This window comes from Suncus etruscus, chromosome 10, assembly GCF_024139225.1.
Source record: "Suncus etruscus isolate mSunEtr1 chromosome 10, mSunEtr1.pri.cur, whole genome shotgun sequence".
In the NCBI taxonomy this organism is placed as follows: domain Eukaryota; kingdom Metazoa; phylum Chordata; class Mammalia; order Eulipotyphla; family Soricidae; genus Suncus; species Suncus etruscus.
In genome coordinates this window covers 93,093,951-93,114,541 of record NC_064857.1, presented here as the reverse complement: position 1 = coordinate 93,114,541, position 20,591 = coordinate 93,093,951, and the positions used below count along the sequence as shown (strand labels likewise).

The following is a 20,591-nucleotide window of genomic DNA, read 5'->3' as shown; positions in this document are numbered from 1 at the left end:
GCAACTGATTGGTTCTTGCACAAAATGCAATGATTATATTCTCTTGTGAAAATTTGGGTCCTTTTTCCTTGGAAATTTACTCTCACTGTTTTGATAACAGGGCAGGGCAAGCCAAGCTTACAGTATCCAATTTTGGTCTTCCTCAACAGAACGTGTTTATGATCTTTTTTTTTTTTTTTTTTTTTTTTTTGGTTTTGGGCCACACCAGGTGGTGCTCAGGGGTTACTCCTGGCAGGCACGGGGGACCATATGGGACACCGGGATTCAAACCAACCATCTTTGGTTCTGGATCAGCTGCTTGCAAGGCAAACGCTGTTGTGCTATCTCTCCGATCTATGATCTTAATAATCTATCCAAGTCTTCATTTTTCTCCAAATAGAGTAATTATGCTTCTAGACAAGGAACAGCTCAGCAAATCCTGAGACAATGAATTTTGTAACACTAATATGTGATATATGTTATAATAAGCAACATAAAATAAATTAGATTGTGTCTACTAAGGAGCAAGCTGGGATGAGTGGATAACTGGCAGCATTGGTGAAGGGATGGTTACACTGGTAGTGGGCTTTGTTTTTTTGTTTGTTTCTTTTATTTGTTTTTGGGACACACCCATTTGATGCTCAGGGGTTACTCCTGGTAGTGGGATTTGTTTTTTGTTTGTTTCTTTTATTTGTTTTTCGGGACACACCCATTTGATGCTCAGGGGTTACTCCTGGCTAAGCGCTCAGAAATTGCCCAGGCTTGGGGGGACCATATGGGACGCCAGGGGATCGAACCGCGGTCCTTCCTTGGCTAGCGCTTCCAAGGCAGACACCTTACCTCTAGCACCACCTCGCCGGCCCTGGTAGTGGGATTTGTGTTGGAATATTAAATAGGTGAAACAACTGTATTAGGCTCTACTTTTTAAAGCATGGTGTTTAAAGTTTCAAACAGAAAAAATATAATGAATATTTAACTCAAAACTGATTTAAATACCAATATCTTTCTTATATTTTATTAAGTGGGTTTGGGACCACACCTAGTGATGTTTAGAGATTATTCTTGGCTCTGTGTTCAGAAATTACTCCTAGCACTGTTATTGGTACCATATGGGATGTTCAGTATCGGACCTGGATTGACCTTGTGCAATTACTGCCTACTGTACTATATAGAAATGCTAACATTAACATGCTTAGATGATAGAATTAGACTCTGAAGAGATAGGAGTCCATCCATCATTCTGTCTCCTAAAAAGACTTGCAAGCCCCTTTACATAAGGCTCTTTCCAGTGCCTCATACTCTCTGGGGTAAGCTTTTGTCTTCCTGTCTTGAATGCTGAGGTCATGATTTTTTTTAAGTTAACAACTGAATTTCTGAGTCTTCTGAGTCTGTCTGAGAACCTTCTGAAAGATGGAGAATCTTATTTGCTTTCTGAGTATAGTTTAAACAAGCATTAACCACCAGCATTTTTGGTAGACTTGTTTTAAATTCTGTTATAGGTATTTCCTTTCTGCTGTCTCTAAGATTTCTTTTAGCAAAATTCTTCAAAATTTGTCACTTTGTGTCTTTCCCTGGCTACCAGCTTGGGACTTCAGTTTTTAAATAGGAAAGTTATTATTATTGTTCTCTTGCTTTTCCATTGCCACTTAAGACACTATTTTCTGGTTGGTGTAAATTGCATAGGTTACAGTATGTATTAGATTGGGGAAAGTACTTAATACTGTTAAAGGTAAATATCAGTGTCAGAAAAATACTTACACAGCTTTATAAATTACTTTATACAAGTAACATATTGAGCATTGCATTAGATTATTTCTACATAAAGAGTTGAATCCCAATAAATATATATTTTGCTGTCTGTGAATTATAAATCAACTCCTGCAAACTTTTGAAATCTACTTATTTTTTCTTTTCTAGTACAACACTGTAATATTCGGTGTATGAATGGAGGTAGCTGCAGCGACGACCACTGTCTATGCCAGAAAGGATACATAGGGACACACTGTGGGCAACGTAAGTATAAGTCGTAATTATACTTATTCTAAGTATTAACATGTATAGACAGACAAGTAGGTGAGTATGTAGAGAACAGCTGATGGATTTTCTTTAATTACATGGGACATGGACATTTTTAAATTTACAGATATAAATGACTCATACAGGAGCAAATTTTTGACCCCAAGACACTGAACGCTGAGTTTCCAATTATAAAATTGTAACGGGCTGAATGATTCATATTTTTTAAATTTACCTTCATTGTATTGCTTTCCTCATTTATTTAATTTATAATCACTCTCCCACCAAAGTACAAAATTTTTGTTCATTACATATATATTAATATTGATTGAACATATTCATCTGTATTTTTAAGATGTATATCTAATAAATTATCTCCAATAAAATATTTCAAAATTCAAACTTAACTCTCTACAAACATATAATTTCTCTTGACTCGTGGCATAGGAATCTTTAGTCTTTTAGTGTAGACTATGCTACTGGAATACATATCACATACTGTTCACTTTATTTACTCTTCATTTAAACCACTTACTATGCATCTATACTTTGTTAGTTCATATTATTTGAAGAAAATTAGCATTTCTTTTTAAAAGCTTATTTTTAAATTATACTAATAAGAATATATACCAATCAGAAAAGAACATAAAATACAAAATTATCCAGGAATTTGATTCCAGGTATTACTTACTAGTCTTTTAATGCTCATTGTTAGCTAAAATTTTATTATATATATTTTTTGGGGGAGGGGCACATGCAGTGGTGCTCAGGGGTTACTCTTGATTCTGCGCACAGAAATCACTCCTTGAAGTTCAGGAGACTATATGGAATGCAAGTTATTGAAACCAGGTCCCTCCTGGATCATCTGTTTGCAAGGCAAATGCCCTATTACCATGATAACACTCCAGCCTTAGATATAATTTTTAATAAAACTTTTCACTTATATATTATACATTTTAATGGAATATTTAAAAAACATTGAATGGTTATATAATATATTGTTATATGAATATTTTACTATTTAACTGTTCCTTAATTATAAATATTCATGTCATTTACCATTTTTGCCCTTATGTGTTTGTTTATTGTGATGGTTGATACTATTGTTTTTTTTGTTTGTTTGTTTTTTTGGGCCACACCCAGCAGCGCTCAGGGGTTACTCCTGGCTCTGTGCTTAGAAATTGCTCCTGCCTCGGGGGACCATATGGGATGCCGGGAATCAAACCCCGGTCTGTCCTGGGTCAGCCACATGCAAGTCAAACGCCCTACTGCTGTGCTACCACTTCGGCCCCAGGCTGATACTATTGTAAATAAACTAAAACTTAGGCAATGCCTTTATACCTGTTTATACACTACAGTGTGATGAGAAAAACTTAGTTTTTTTTTTAACAGCCATTCATAGCATTATTCAATTATTGAATTATGTACCCTGTGCTTACTATGTGCTATGCATGTTTTATTATAGTAATTTTCTTTGGATTAGAAGCCTTTATTATTCAATAACTGATGAGGAAACTGGGCATACGGATTTCAGTAACTTGTCTAAAACTATGGAACTAGGATTTGAACCCAGTAGTCAGACCTTTAGGTCCCTTTTTATAGCATTCAGGGCTATGAAATACTGGCCTATTCATTTCCATTAAAAAGATTTAGACAGAGAATGATGACTGGTCATAGTGTGGAGTTCAAATGGGAAAGGGAAAAGCAAGAATCAGAAGAAAGACAAGTTGGAGTGTTATGGTGGTTGGGGTTAGATTTAAAGGCACTTTCAGAAAGGAAATAAGATAAGTTCTGCTGCAACTGCAAATAGTACAGTGGTGAAGGCACTTGCCTTGCACATGGCTGACCCATGTTTGATTCCAAGGACCATGTATGGCACTATCAGAAGTGATTCCTGAGTGTTGAGCCAGGAGTAACCCCTGGTCATCACTGGTGTGGCTGAAAGAAAACAAACAAAAAAACAAAAAGAAAAAAATAAAAAGATAAAAACCAAATAAAAATTTGAGGGAAGAACTGTGGTGTGTGGCTTTCTGCTTCCTTTGATGTTTCTTGGAAGAGTTTAACCCAAATCGCAACCACAATACATGCTCAATTAATACTTTCATAACGAAAGAACTTTCCTTGACTTTTATTTCTTAATATTTGACATATGAGGATTGTCTTAGATCAGCTGAAAACTTCAATTTTTGCTTAATATATCTTCACTTTCCAATTATTATGCATAGAGGCACTTCAAAGCAATTATTTGGCATAAACATCTCTAATTTTGTGATAAGAAATGGACTCCACCATCATTTTGAATTATCAGTAATTGACTTCATTTGGATCCTGATACCAAGAGGATGCTAAACAGAATTAGATGCAGAAGAGATTGGGAAAAAGCTCCATAAAAATAAAGGGGAGAGGATCTTTAAACTATGATGTAGGTTTAATCTTTTTGTATGTAAGATGAGAAGAAAGGAAGAAAGATTGTGTAGAAGAAAACTTAAGATGGAGCTCATGAGGAGGGCAGAGCAAGTACTAGGGGAAACCTGCAATGGGAGAAATGCACTTTCTGGTACCCATCTATGTTTAGTAATTGGCTGATAGCAATCAGGATAATGTGTTCTTGAAATGACCTTGACGGCAGACCTCAAGGTCAGCACTGGAGGCTCTTTAGTGTAAGCTTTTCTTGTGGGACATCCAAGTCATGCAGCTCTATGGTATACTTCACAGGAGAACAAATAAAATGCACTTAATAGAAGGAATTAGTTTTAGTGAAGGTGTCAGGGAAGCCTAACAGAGAAATAAGGTTTGGGCTGGGCTTTGAAGAGTTGGTGGGACTGTCAAATTTGACAGGGAAGTGCCTACATTAATGAATTGAAAAACAAAAAAAAACTGTCTAGGGACCATATAGCACAGTGGTAGGGTGTTTGCCTTGTACATAGTCAACCGAGTTCAATCCCTGGCATTCCATATGGTCCCCCAGCCTGCCAGGAGTGATTTCTGAGTCAGAACCAGGAGTAATCCTTGAGTGTTACAGAGTGTGCCCCTCCCCCCAAGTCTAGAAAGTGGCCATTTATGAAAGAGTTTTAGGAAATTGTAGATAAAAGTTTCCGGTTTTAACAGTCCTTACTTAATGTCTTTTCTGGTAAGTAAAATGTTTTTCTCTCTAGCATCTCTTGACTTATCTCATCAATTATTTCCATTGATTTCGTTAGATTCAATTGAAGCTCCATTATGATACATAAATTACTGAATGTAGTTTTATTTTTTGTGGTTTTCAGTTAATTGTGAGATTTAATACACTCTCCCCTCATGATAACCCTTGGTAAATTAAACAAAAATATAAATAAAAGAGTCAGTTTGCTGAAATGCTATACTCATCCAGGGAAGTCTCATGCATATCACCTATTTAGATGCAACACTAAAAACATTGCTGAGAGGCATAGAGAAGAGATGGCCAACGTTCAGACAAGGACCTCTAATAGGCTTCTTAATCCTAGACTTGACTGAGGTACATCACAGAAACTGGAACTGTAGCATAACTGTTTAAAACAAATGCCAGGGTAGCTCTTTGTATATTTAATATGATTGTCCTTTTGGGAACTATTGTCTGGAGTGTTATATAACATGTACGTTTTAGAAGCATCTCAGTTTTCCTTTCTATCTTTATTTTACAGCTGTCTGTGAAAGTGGCTGTCTCAATGGAGGTCGGTGTGTGGCTCCAAATAGATGCGCTTGCACTTATGGCTTTACTGGACCCCAGTGTGAAAGAGGTAATTTTTAAAAATGGGCATAGAAATGTCGAACACAGTCATTGATTTCAATATGCTTTTGGATTTGTGTGGCTTCTTCCTGACTTTTGCTGAGCTTTGAGGGGCTTTCTGAATTATCACGTGGATGACAAGTTCATAGCCCTAATTCTGCATAAATTCTTGTCAGAGAGTTGCATGATTCATTGAGCGGATGCTTTAGTACCAGTTGGCATCAAGATGAAAAAAGGAGAATTTTCCATAGGGTAATAATTGAGCTCATTATTTCCCCCAGTGAATTAGAAAATTCAGTAGATCCAAGAAAAACATCTCTATGGAAAGGAGAAAATTCAAAATAAAGAAAGACACACCAAAGAGTCTATTAGGGTCTATAGGGGATCGTAGTGGGATCCAAGCTCAGGTTTTAACATACACTGCAGAAATATGAATTATCAGCTTAAGAGCAGCACTTTCTCTTAGGTGGTTTATTTAGTAGTCAGGGCAATCCACCGAAGAGGTCTTAATCATCCTCACATTTGCATTTGGGAAGACTTGGGCACAAGAAGGGCAAGGGAATTGCCTGAGATCATACATAAAAATTGAAGTTTGATTTGATGGTGGGATTTTCCATTCACATGTGTGACCTTATTGTTGCTGCTCCTAATTCAAATATCTATCTGATTTTCCTGTCTATATGCAAATATGAAAAGGAGGCATGTGCAGAATATATAATATTCTTGCTCATTCTTCTGAATTTTTTATTTTTCACTCATATTGTCTCTATGTTCACAGTTTCTCATTTTTAGTCTTGAAGTAAAGAGTTAGAAAAAGTCATTCCACACAAAACTGCAATTGGAAAATAATCATAAACTGTTTTAATCACAGCAACCACTTTTCCAAATTATTAAACATGGTTTATACTCTAAGATGAAAGGCAAAGATACAGTAGAGTATGTTGTATGTATATAGATTGTGTTGTACAATGTTGAAGAGCAAAAAATGGGATGTGAGAATTTTTAAAAAAAATCTTCATCTAGGGCCCGGAGAGATAGCACAGCGGCGTTTGCCTTGCAAGCAGCCGATTCAGGACCAAAGGTGGTTGGTTCAAATCCCAGTGTCCCGTATGGTTCCCCCCCCCCCCCCCCCCCCCCCCCGCCCCGTGCCTGCCAGGAGCTATTTCTGAGCAGACAGCCAGGAGTCACCCCTGAGCACCGCCAGGTGTGGCCCAAAAACCAAAAAAAACAAAAACAAAAACAAAACCTTCATCTAGATTCACAGGTCGACTGCATGCAAGGCAAACGTCCTTCCACTGTGCTGTTTTTCTGGGCCTACAAAACTGATTCTGTGTGTGTGTGTGTGTGTGTGTGTGTGTGTGTGTTTTGGTTTTTGTACCACACCCAGCGGTGCTCAGGGGTTACTCCTGGCTGTCTGCTTAGAAATAGCTCCTGGCAGGCACGGGGGACCATATGGGACACCGGGATTCGAACCAACCACCTTTGGTCCTGGATCGGCTGCTTGCAAGGCAAACGCCACTGTGCTATCTCTCCAGGCCCACAAAACTGATTCTTATTATGACTCACAAATTTATTCTTAGAGACTTAGAGCGGATATATATCTGATGATATTGAGTAATAAAGATAGCTATTTCACTGTTGCCTATTTATTAAGTAGTATCACTCTATTTCTTTATTACTTGGTAAAGGATCATAGATTAAAATTGTTAATGTGTAACTTGGAAAAAATTTCTCAGATGTTAAGTGTCAGTTCAACTAATTCTATTAACATCACTAATAAGATGAAGAATAGGACACTATATCTATATCTAATAAAGTAATCTGTATATTGGCTTGTAAAATTTATAAAGTGTTGATAATAATGCTTAAAATAAAAGATGAGTTGTTACTATCTTAGGTTTTGGGGTCAAAGACAGTTGTTCTTGTCTATTACTGACTTTTGATCAGGTTTTAATCCCCACTGTAAATTCTGCTTCCACATCTATGGGAGTTGAAGCATATTACAGCTGCTGCTCTACCCATTCATTTGTCAGTGGGCATTGAGGTTGATTCCACATTTTGGCTATTGTGAATAATCCTTGTATAGAAAAGAAGGTTCTAAATATTCTTTCAGATTAATTTTTCATATAAGAAATTGTATTTTGATGAAAAGTCAAGTGGAAGTAAAAAGACAATTTTCTATTATGATATAATAATATTCAGTGACAGGACCATCTAAAATGTTAATTACAAGTACTTCTCAGAGAAGTGAGTTGACCCTATGTGATAAATTGTAGCATTTTTATATAACTGGATTCAGTTAACCAAGTTATACTGAAAATATCCTATGCCTGTTGGGGTGGTACTAACTGGATTATGGTTAATTTAAGTAAAAAATTGAAATTTATTTGACTTTTATGAATTGGACCAACATATGTTGAATTCTGATGAAGGGAGAAAGTGCTCTTACACTTGAATTATGAATATAATATCCATTCAACAGATGAAAGCAGATTAATGCGCAAATTTGACTCATGCAATTTTTAGTTAGTAAGATAAACATAATAAACTATCTTGGCTAGAAAGCTTCATTAGCCAAGTAGCTAAACCAATTGCCTAGTTTAGGCAACAATATTGAAGGGGAAATATAGAGATTTTTAATCTTTTGGAATTGCAAAATATTTTTATTTACTCAGTTAATTTTTGAGCCATACTCAGTGGTGCTCCAGACTTATTCTGGTTTTGCACTAGATGTAATTTCTGACAGGCTTAGGGGACCATATGCTGAGAATCAAATCTGGGTCATCTATGTATAAGCAAACAACTTACCTGTTATCTTTATGGCCTGAAAAAATTATTTTTAAAAACTGGATGTGCGGGGCCAGCGAGGTGGCGCTAGAGGTAAGGTTGTAAGGTGTCTGCCTTGCAAGCAGTTGGATCCCCTGGCATCCCATATGGTCCCCACCCCCCCAAGCCAGGGGCGATTTCTGAGCGCTTAGCCAGGAGTAACTCCTGAGCATCAAATGGGTGTGGCCTGAAAAAACAAACAAAAAAACTGGATGTGAATACACTTAGTAATATTTCTCAACTTGCTATAGATCTAAAATTCCTTATTTCCATATCTCGTGTTCACTGAATTCATTTTACGTGCTTCACAGCAATTGTGGGCACTAGAGTTGCCACTTTTTCCTACATTTTGTACAAAAAATATATCTTATAAATCTTTTATTATTCCTGTGAAATCTTTTATAATCTTCCATCTTAACCATGAAAGTTTTTTCATTGCTTTTTTCTGACATTGTATTTCCTGTCCATTTATGGTTTGCCTGATTCTCTCTTATTATCCCCATTTTTGCTTTGTCTCTTTTGGTAGAATAAAATTTATTATTGCCTAAGCTCAGTTATATAGTTTGCAAGCATTTGTTATGAAACTATTGCAATGAGGTCAGTACCTGTTTAGACAATGTCAACACTTATTGCCATGGTTACTGCCAAGACTGTGGAATCACATTTTCTCTTGCCATCTTGTCTGAGAAGGCAAGCTCATTGAAAATCTTGCTAATGCTTTTTAGAATAAACACAGTGAATCTTGTGAGTAGATGAGACTTCTACTATGGGTATAGACATACGTTTGGAGATGAGAAAGGAAGATAATAAATAGGATTGGGGAAGAAGAAAACAAAGGCACTGAGAAAACACAAGAAGAACCAGAAAAGCACTGAGGCAAAGATAATAAAGACTAAAAAGAGAATTAGGTTGTAAAAAGAAAGAGAATCACAGAAAGGGCTCTTTGATACAATAGGCTGCACTCACCTGGTAACAAGCATGTACCAGGCAATGAGTGCATTGATCCTTTTTTAATTTTCAACGACTGAATGAATAAAGTTATATGATGAATCCCATTTCATTGAGGAACAGTCAAAGACAGAGAGCTCAAATAGCCTATCCAAGCAAGGTGTGATATTATGTTAATGGTACAAAATCTGAGTCCAGTTTGGGATTTGGAGAGATAGTAAAGTGAGGAAGACACTTGTCTTTCATGCAGCTGACCTGAGTTTGATCTCCTGTCATATGACCCCCCAAACCTGCCAGGAGTTGTCCCTGACCACAGCCAGGGATAATCTCAGAGCACAGTAATCCCTGAATACTGTCAGGTGAGACCCAATTTAATGTGTACCCTCCCCATCCCACTACCAGTTAATACCGAACCCAGCCAGTCTGGCTAATAGTGTATGAATATAACTGCTGTGATAGATTTGTATTTCAATGAGGAGAACATGAGTTTTCTTACAAATTATAAGAAGGTAAAGAACCCTGACTTAAAGTGGAAGTAATAGGTTAAGAAAAAGCTCTTCAAAAAATTGCCTATGTAAGTGGTTTCCTCCCTAAATAGATTTAAGTTGCTTTTAAGTCACTTTAATGGTTGGAGGATAGCATCTTGCTTTTTTTTCTTGTGAATTTCTAATATTTGGAATATTTTGTGTGATTATCTAGATACCTTTAAGATAATGATTCACTTATGAAGAAACAAAAAATCCTACATTAATATAAATTTTCTTCAAGGGCTGTAGTGGTAGTTCAGTAGTAGGTAGGGTGCTTGTCTTGCAGATGATCGACCTGGTTTCAAAATCTGTCATCCCATATGAACCCTGAGCACAGGCAGAAGCAATTCCTAAGTGCAGCAGAGTCAGGGGTAATCTTTGAGCATGTCTAGCATCTGCCACTAATAATAAGGGGAACTCCAAAGGGCTGAGTCAGCCTTGTTAGATGTACACGTGCAAAACGAATATTGTCGTATAGTGCAGTTGTATAGTTTTACTAAAACATTATGATTTAAAACATTATTTGAAACAACTCTTTAGAAAATACATTCTAAGTGGAGATGATTCCTTCCCTACTGCTTTACCAGGAGGCATTGAGTTTTTAGAAATGGCATATAATAATTATTAATTCAGGTGACTGTAGCTAAAAACTAGCTATTCTGAGTAAAAATTTACTAGACTAGAAATCAGTAAAAAGAAATGTGTTTTAAGGACCTTAAAGCACACAGAACTGGATTAACAATGCATATCAACCTTTAAGTGAGCCAACGGATGAAGATGGCAAAGCATAAATGAGTATAATAAATGTTCTATCATTACTTCATTTGAAAGTTTCATCGTGTTCCATCTGAATGTAACATGGGCATGAAACTAAATTTTGACTCATTTGTTTACTGTTAAACCCCTGTCTATCTAAAAGGTGAAGACAAAAGTGTGATTTTTGCTAAATCAAGAAAATCTGTAGGCTGCACTTCTAATAGTAGACAATGCATTATTGAATGACATCTCTAAGAAAAAGAAAACAATGGAGGCAAGAAGTAGAATACAAATGAAAGTATGACTGATTCATATCCATCAGAGAAAAAGAAACTGTTCATCATGCTTGCTTGCCTTCGTTAGGGAACGTCACTGTTAATGGAGCTGGAAGAAGTTTTAAGTTCTAATTTTTGCACAAGAATGGAAAGGTCGATAATAGGACATATAGGTTCACTTGTAATTCATACGCAAATGGTATTTGAAAAATTCATATCCTCACTAATTGTCTTCTCTGATTTCACCAAGCTGGAGATCACACTGATTTTTTTTTTTAACATTTAAAAAATCATTTTATTGTTTGGGATTTGAACCGCAGATGGCAGTGTTCATAGGGCTGTCTACTGCCTGGTTTCTGGATGCGCTCAGGGAACTGATGCAGTGCTGGGGGTTGAACCAGGGTTTACTGTGAGCAAGACAAGTACCTTATCTGCTGTTCTATCTCTACAACCTTCACAGAAATATTTTTAGTAATTTTATTAAGCAATTAACAAAGTATTCCCAAATCAATAGATAGATAGATAGATATTTTATAAATCTAGGAAAACAGTGTCTGTAGTGTGTCTAATGAAGAAACTTACAGTTTCTTGTACGTATAGTTAAGTAAATACATAATAAACAGGTAGTGTGTTTTTGTTTTGTTTTGTTTTGGGGCCACAGCTGGCAGTGCCCTGGGTTTACTGTGGAAACACTGTATTCAGGAATTATTCCTGGAGGTGCTCAAGGAATCATATGGGATGCTGGAAATCGAACCAGGGTAAGCCTCATGCAAGGCATCCTACCAAGCCCTATCCTACCTTGTATACTATCACTCCAGGCCCAGGTAATTTTGGGTGGGATATAATTACCTCACATAAAAACAGAACCCCACTCAGAGGACTCTAGAATGTTTTATAGAATCAAGAGCTGTATTTTGTTGTCATTGTTGTTGCTGTTCTAGAAGGTATCATAAAATGTGGATTAGCACCTTCCTGGCCCTGTTTGGAAGTAACTTTTACATACTCGTGCCTTTGATTTTAAGTTCACATAGTTAAAAAATTTTTAGGTGGTTATTATTAAAATTCCCAGAGTAAATGCCATAGGCCGATTTTAGTTATTCAAGTTCTTCAGGAAGGCAGAGCTGTGACTATACCTAAGGCACTAAGTAATAATCTCTATATACTAAAATATGTTGACATTCTCTGGAGCTTCACTTGTGGTATTTAGTTTGAATGGAAAGTAAATAGTGTAGATAGTAAAATGCCCTATGTTACCCTTCACCCAAAGTGGTATTGCAACATTTGGCAGTCGATGGGTCATTGAATAAACTTGATTTTCCTTAAATAGTTCCAGGAATTACATCTGTTGCCTCAGACATTCAAGTTTTTTTTTTCTATTTGAGTAACTATGCACGTAGGGAACATATGTTACTAAGCCTTTTAAGGTTGCACATTCACAGTATGTAACAAGAAAGATTCAAGAAACACAATAATTTAAAGCAATCTACTTTTGGTTTCCTACTCACTTTTATTCTTAGTCCACTCTAGATTAGATTTTATTCTGTTGGTGGATAAAATTTCCAAGTCCTTTAGAATTTCCCTCTGTGGGTTCTTTCATGGGACCAGTTGGGACTGTGTTCTGATTGGTTGTTTCCATTTTCTTCCCCAATTTCAGGACAGTCATTGGTGCCTTTAGCAGCTTGAGGCCTCTGTCGTTGTTCCAGGCAAGTCTCTGGGAAAGTCTAAGCCAGAGAATTGCCTGGAAATTTCTAGTACAAGGGAAAGCTTACACAAAGTTTATGAGTAAGCTTTCCCTTGTATCAGCCCAAAACGTATTGGTAAAAAACACCAATTCCTTCCTTGCCCAAATACACACTATGCAAACACACATAATTTCCCTGAGAGAGAGAGAGAGAGAGAGAGAGAGAGAGAGAGAGAGAGAGAAACAGAGACAGAGACAGAGACAGAGAGAGACAGACAGAAAGACAGACAGTGAGAAGAGAGAGAGAGAGAGAGAGAGAGAGAGAGAGAGAGAGGTATTCCTTCTCCAAATAAGTTCTTTTCCATAGTCACTACCTGAGACCTTTGATACTCTATGCATGAGGATTTAGGAGTCCCATGACTAGACTGTCTTTACCCTTTGTAAATTCTGCATCATATGTCCCCTTGACTTAGATTATGGCATCTGTTGTCTTGGTACTTTGACTAAAATTTTATTTTAGCAATTTGTTTTATTATCTAAGTGAATCATTTATTAAAGACTTATTATTGCATTTATTATAAAATTTGGTTCTATGTTTCATCATCAAAGACTTTGTAGATTAATTTTTGGTCTCAATAACTTTGAAAATGAACTTTTGTAAGTTAGGACCAACTTGCAATGTTGGAATTTAATTCAAATATAAATGGTAAGCAGCATTTCTTGTACTTGGCAATTAGACATAACCATCATATCAAACTTTTCATAAACAATAGTCTTAAGCTAATTATTAACTAGTTATTGGAATCAGTTAGGGTTATGTGTTTTGTTTTATTGGGCTTTAAAATAATTGTTAAGTAAGATAGAAAATGCATATACAAAATAGTTCAATAACCCAACAGGGCAATGATTTTTCACAAAGTAGATATAGGAAAAGTGCTTTAAGTAAAGAGAAGTGAGAATAAATATATAAAGAGCCTTGAGTTGATCAGGGAAAAGGAAAAACACTGTTACCCATAGAAGGTTTCTCTTAAGCTACCTGTCTTGGTGGTGTTGATCTCCTCTGAGAGAAGAGGAGTAGGTACCATATTTGCTTGCTGAACTCCAATGGAGGGAAGGTGTATTTCAAATTTCTTATGGTGCTCTATAGTATTCTAGACTGCATTTCTGCACAATGCCTATAGAAAGGAGGGTATTTAAATAAAAAATTCTGTTTATTTTGTATTATAAATTCATGGGTGAAATGGGCTATTTCTGAAATAGTTTTAACTTCATCTTATGGATAGCAGTCTGGAGACCCTTAGCAATTTTATATGGTCAATTAAGAGCCTTAAGAATGTTTAGTGTTTGTGTTCCCTAGGAGTATGGCCTCTGGAGAATCTGCACTGGTTTTGCTCTATGAATATAAATTCGCAGATATATGGGGCTTTGTGATCCAAATAATACGCCAAAGTACTTTTTGTAGAACATTAGTCCCATGAGGGTTTTATTAAATGAAGTTTCCATGGTCAATAGCATTTTGGAAACTCTATACCATGTTCTTTTCATGGAGAAGCACTGGGTAGATTAGTTTCTAGCTCTTGTTTGTCCTGTAGGAAGGTAACTGTTTTTACATAGTTAAATCCAACATTTATAAATTTATGAATATTAGAACTCTTCCTCTTTTTTTCATTTTGTCTCTTAACACCTTGGAGATTCAGATCTGTGTTCTGATTATTTTAACAGTCATTTTTAAACTCGCTTGATATCTCCATGTCTTCACATTTTTTAAGATTTAAAATCTATATGTGATCTTCATCTGATTATGAATGTCTAAATATTTATAAATTTTTGCATAAAGATCATCACAGGTAGTAGCTTACCTATGTTCTTAAAAAGAATCCATTTGACTCTAAGTTGAAGTTCAGGAAGAAATTAATATTTGGAATTTATTTTTCAAATAATATTCTAAAGTATCTCATAGTGAAGTTGAATTATCTCATTAAATAGTGATAAATTCTTATTCTACATGATTTGATGTGCTTAGCATGCATACCATACAGTTCTTCTCAATTCTTGACAATATTTACAAAACAAGGAGTAACATATTTTGGAATTAAAGCTTCCTCCTTTTAAATTGGTAAATACCTTTCATTTTTTGGGGGGTGGGCCACACTTGGCAGTGCTCAGGAGTTAATCCTGGCTCTGCACTCTCCTCTACATCTCTCTACTTGATGATCAATACATGTATTGAACTCTTGATCTTTTTCATGAATTTTAAGGAAGACAGTCTCCTTTTTATTACTTTTGTTTCTCTAATAAATTTTCCTTTTCTTTATTTTTTTCTTTTACATTTAAAAATAATTTGATGGGGTGGAAGATATAGCACAGCGGTAAGGTGTTTGTCTTGCACACATCCAACCTCGGACAGACCCCGGGAGACTGGAACATTCTTGGCAACACATATGGTCCCCTGAGCCTATCAGGATCAATTTTTGAATGCAGAGCTAGGCATAACCCCCGAGTACTGCTGGATCTGACCCCACCCAAAACAAAACAAAACAAAAAAATAATTTGGTGATCCAGTCTTTGACTTTAATGATCTATACTGGTACTTTATAATGTTGCTTACTAAACATGAAGGAATTGGCATATTCACCTTATCAAAAACTGCTTTCCATCTACATTTATTGATTATTGTAAAAATATGTACCACATTGTGCTCGCTTTGGCAGAACATATACTAAAAATATCTACCACATAAACATATCTAAAATCTTGCTTTGTGGCTATTATGAAGCCTTAGTAGCAACTAAAATATTTTTAAGTTTAATATAATTTTATTTTATAGTGAATAATCCATATAAAATATAACTATGTACATCAACAAATATGCTATAGTGTATAAGAACATAAAGTATTCCTTTAAACAGTAAATTATACCTATCAGGTCCCATTATGTGAGAATTATAGAATTGGCTACTCTAGTGCTAGCTTTGATGCTAATAAAATATTATTATTATTATTATTATTATTATTATTATTATTATTATTATCTATTCAATCTTCCATCCAGACAATGGTGTATTTCAAGGAACAAATACTATATTTGATACTTTCATTCCCACCTAGTACCAAAGGGAATGTGAATCAGTGGACAAGATCTTGCATGGGTTGTAGAGATCTTGGCACTACAAAGCCAGCAAACAAAACCAAAAACAAACTATAACAAAAACATAGAACAAACCATCAACAAATAAAAAAAAATTGTGGTAACACATACCAATTAAATACTAAGCCCAGTTCTATGGGAAGTAGATGATAAATTTTTGTTGTTTTCATTTTTGGGCCATATCCAGCTTTGCTTACTCTTGGATAAGGCTTACTCCTCGCTCTGTAGGAATCACCCCTGGTGGTGCTCAGGGGACCATAAATGAAACAGGTGATTGAACCTGCTAAGCCCCATGCAAAACAAGTGCCCTACCGACCCTATTATTTCTCAGCCCAACAACTGAATCTTTATTGATGTAACTTAATTTGGCTGTGGGATCTGGAAGCTGAATGAGAGGTGTTATTTAACTTTTATATATAAGTTACATAAAATTTTAGTATATAAAACATTTAAATACTCTCTTTCCTATGCATATGCAAACTACTACATTTGCATATATTTCCATATATTCACAAGCATTTGCATGTGTGTTTCGTTTGGAGGGCCATACCTGTTAGTGCTGAGGACATACTCCTGATATAATTCTTGTGAGGATCACTCTTGATTCTGCTTGAGAGGCCAGTGTAGTGCTAGGAATAAAACTGGGGTCTCCTGCTTGCAAAGCATATGCTCTAGTACTTTGAGCTAAGTATGTTTATTTAATACAGCATTTAAAAATGGTTCTCTGGAAATTAGTACTTACATTTGTATGCCAAATGGAAACATGACCATAGACACTGAGAATGGAAATGCATTGGAAATTAATTCTAAGGAATAATTGAAATGTTTCCCTATATTCTTTCCCACTATATTCTCTCAGCAGCCATCTTTTACTCTGAAAAGTTTCAGAAGATATATATAAATAAATACCATATTAGGCTATTTATTTCCACAGGAAATAAAGAATGTTCTAATGGTGTAATTCATAAAATAGACCCGTTGCTATTTCTGGCTCTGGAGAGTCCTGGTCCTCTTCTCAAGAGACATTGTTGATTTTCAGTGTTGTAGGACATTCAACAGGCGAAGAGAGAAGACTTGCAAGTTGTGTGGCAAGTTTTACTCAAATTGAAAATGTTTTCTGAGTAGGTTCTAGTTCTAAGGTATCATTTCTTGTCTAGAGTCCCAGTGTAAAATCTCATTTTTGCTAGAAAATTCAGTTCACTTGCTTTAATGTTATTCTTTAAATTAAAGCTAGTGGACTTAAAACAACAAAGGCAAAAGCATTGTCATACAAATGTAAAATTCCAATTCATTCTTTGTATAATGGTTTGTAAGTTTCAGTTGCAAAATGGATAACAGAAGTTGGTATAGTCCTCTTTGAGGAAAATAACTCTAAAACACCATAGAAAATGACCTAAAACAATTTTTTTTAAAGATAGTAAAATTTGGAGTTGGACCTTGTGTAGGTGTAATTTCTTTCTAGGGTATTTTTCTACTATGGCAAGCAGAACAAGCTGTCACAAACAAAACAAAAGGCACTGCCTTCAAGAAATCATGACAGCTCTTTACTGAGCCAATCTGAAGTGTGTATAGCTTTACTTTGTTCTTCGACTCCTGAGTCATTATTCTTTATTTTTTTATGAATGAGGAGTGATGGGGAGATTATTTCTAAAACTAAAGTTTATAACAAGGGGGCTCTTAGTCTAACTTGTCAATATCATACAACAATAATGTTAATGTTTTAATTTAAAATGCCTAATTTGAAGATAGACTATATATGTATATATATTTAAAGTTTCTTACCATTTCTCTCTAAACTGGGTAAAAATTCTGAGTCTGAAAAGATTCCTCACATTTCTTTTCTTTTTTTTTCACACTTATTTTATGTGAGGCATTTGAGAGTTATTTCACATCGCTTAGCCAGTTTATCTGAACAATGGGGATAGTAATACTGTCTATCTAGTGATATTGTTGGGATAATTAAAGGATCAGTTAATATAAAGTATATTATATATCTTATATAATATAAAGTATAAATTACATAGAGGTTGGCACAGACAAAAGAAATGTTTAATCAATTTTTCCCTCGACATTTTTCATTCTCATGAAAGTGAGAACACTTTCGGGTGAAACATGTTGCTTCAAAAATAGTATCATGAAACTTGTAACTATTATTCAGTTAGAAGTAAACTTAGAAGGCTCCATTGTAATTTTATTTTATAATCGGAGGTTTTTTAAATTAATGGTAGCAGCATATTTATTTTTAAATAATATCTTTATTTAAGCACCATCGATTACAAACATGATGGTAGTTGGATTTCAGTCATAAAAAGAATACCCCCCCCTTCACCAGTGCAACATTCCCATCACTAATGCCCTCATCTCCCTTCTCCCCTACCCTGTCTGTATTCGAGACAGACATTCTACTTCTCTCACTCATTCACGTTGTCATGATAGTATAGTCATCTTTCTAACTACACTCACCACTCTTTGTGATGAACTTCACGTCAAGAGCCAGTCCTTCCAGCCCTCGTATCTATGGTCTCTGGGCATTATTACAATAACATATTTTATTTTTCTTAAAACCCACAGATAAGGGAGACTATTTGTGTCTATCTCATTCTCTCAATTTACTTCACTCAGCATAATAGTTTCCATGACCATCCATGTATAGGAAAATTTCATGACTTTATCTCTTCTGATGGCTGCATAATATTCCAGTGTGCATATGTACCACAGTTTCTTTAGCCATTCATCTGTTGAAGGGCATCTTGGTTGTTTCCATATTCTGGCTATTGTTAACAGCTTATTTATTTTGGATATTTTACATAGATTAATCCTAACATTTTTTTCTGGGATAGTATATCAACTTTCAGCTTTTCTTTAATATATATATATATATATATATTCAGTTGTAATTGTAACAAAGGCTAACCTTTTAATGTGTAAGTAGTACTAAAAGAAAGTGAAGGTGTGTGTGACATGAAATAGAATGAACGTCACTTTGTAAAACATTCATTTTCACAACGAACCAAAAGTTATGCAGAAGTTTGTGTGCTTATATGGTCTTATACACAAATATAGAAGGGAGCTTGTCTCTTTAAAATTTATTATTATTTAATTTACTTAAAGAAAATTAATCACGTAGATGATCATAATGCATTTGATTCCAGATAAGTGAAAGAAAGTAATTGAAAATAAAAAATTAAAAATTAAATGAAAGAGAAGAAAAGAAAAAAGTACAGTAGCAAGCGCATTTGTGAAAATTATTGTATTCCTAATGAAGTCATGAAAACAACTGCTAAAGGTTTAATAATCTTTTGTTATTAGATTTCCATTCTGTTCAATTGGGGTGTTTATTTATGGATGACAGCATCAAACAAATGAAGTTGTCAAGAAATTCAAAGCACTATTACTTATATGACAACTTTTAGGGGCATGTACTCAGCTGCACAGTCTCCTGGAAGAAGGAAGATACAGGGGAGCACTTAATCAGAAAAGCTCTGGTGATATCACCCAGAAACCAACATACATAGAGGGTATTCAGATGAGTGTCCCTGAAGGAAATTCTAGAGGATCAGTGATGAGTCAGGGACATCTTAGAAATGGTGACTGTGGATGATGTGGTGATAGCAGGAGCTAGTGGGGCTTCAGCAGGGTGGACATTTGGCTCACCTTCTTCTGAGGTGGCCAGCTTTCTGCTGTGTGGACTGGTATAGCCATATTGTTTCGCATCTCAAGGATGCAAAAATGGAGCTGGCCCAGTTTGAACATGCTACTGATGAACTTGTCTCTTTATAAAGGCCATTAGTGAAATATAAGAGGCTTTTAGGCATTTTAGAAATCTAAAAATGAAAAAGAAGTAATGGAAACTTCCCCATTATGAAACATCTGGATGCTTGTACAAACTATATATTCAGCTTTCTTTATTTTTTAATTTAAATTATTTATTTAAATAAAATGTGTTACATTGTTGACATAACTGATCATAATACATCTGTTTCAGGATGACAGAAAGCAAAGTTATTAAGAAATAGAAAGAGAACATCATTTCTGGGAATAGGGGTTGAGGGAGGACAATATTGGAGGTGAGAATGCCCCTGATTCAATGTCATTATGTACCTAAAATACTACTGTGAATTACAAAGTGGACTTGTAATCCACTTTCGTCAAAATAAAAATTATTAATAAAAAATAGAAAGAGAATAGACAATTAAAAAATGGAAGGGAAGAGAATTCATTAGCAGCTATATTTGTAAAACTTCTTGTATCAGCTATAAAGTCATTAATGCAATAGTCAAAGATTTAGTATGCTCCCAATTTTTTCTCCAGAGATGGGCAATACATTTTTAAAAATGTGTGTATGTGTGTGTGTGTTTGTGTGTGTGTATGTGGCAATTGTCGTTTGCATAGGCACAGCAAAATATGGAAGAAATCGAAAATAACACCTTTGGTTTAAAAAACAGGGAGATCTTACCCCCCAGAGCACCTTGGCATAACACCAACTCAAGGCTCCAGGCATACTCGATTGTCAGCTTTCTACCTGAGAACTCAAGGAGATAGTATGGCCTGGTTGGCTTAGGGATGGGGTAGGCAATTTTACTTATAGAATGCACTTTATACTTTTTATTTTGCTTTATCTTAAGACCACACCTAGCTGTTTGCTCCTGGACAGGGTTTACTCTCTGATCTGTGCTCAGGGGTCACT

At 35.4% G+C, this 20,591-nt stretch overlaps 1 protein-coding gene across 1 annotated transcript in view; it reads left to right on the top strand.

The window, feature by feature from the left end:
* FBN1 (fibrillin 1) overlaps positions 1–20,591 on the top strand; it is a 271,458-nt gene that overhangs the window by 49,111 nt on the left and 201,756 nt on the right. The window contains exons 5-6 of the mRNA XM_049782524.1: positions 1,897–1,992; positions 5,658–5,753. Of these exons, the coding sequence (XP_049638481.1) occupies positions 1,897–1,992; positions 5,658–5,753 (192 nt within the window). The remainder of the gene's footprint in view (positions 1–1,896; positions 1,993–5,657; positions 5,754–20,591) is intronic.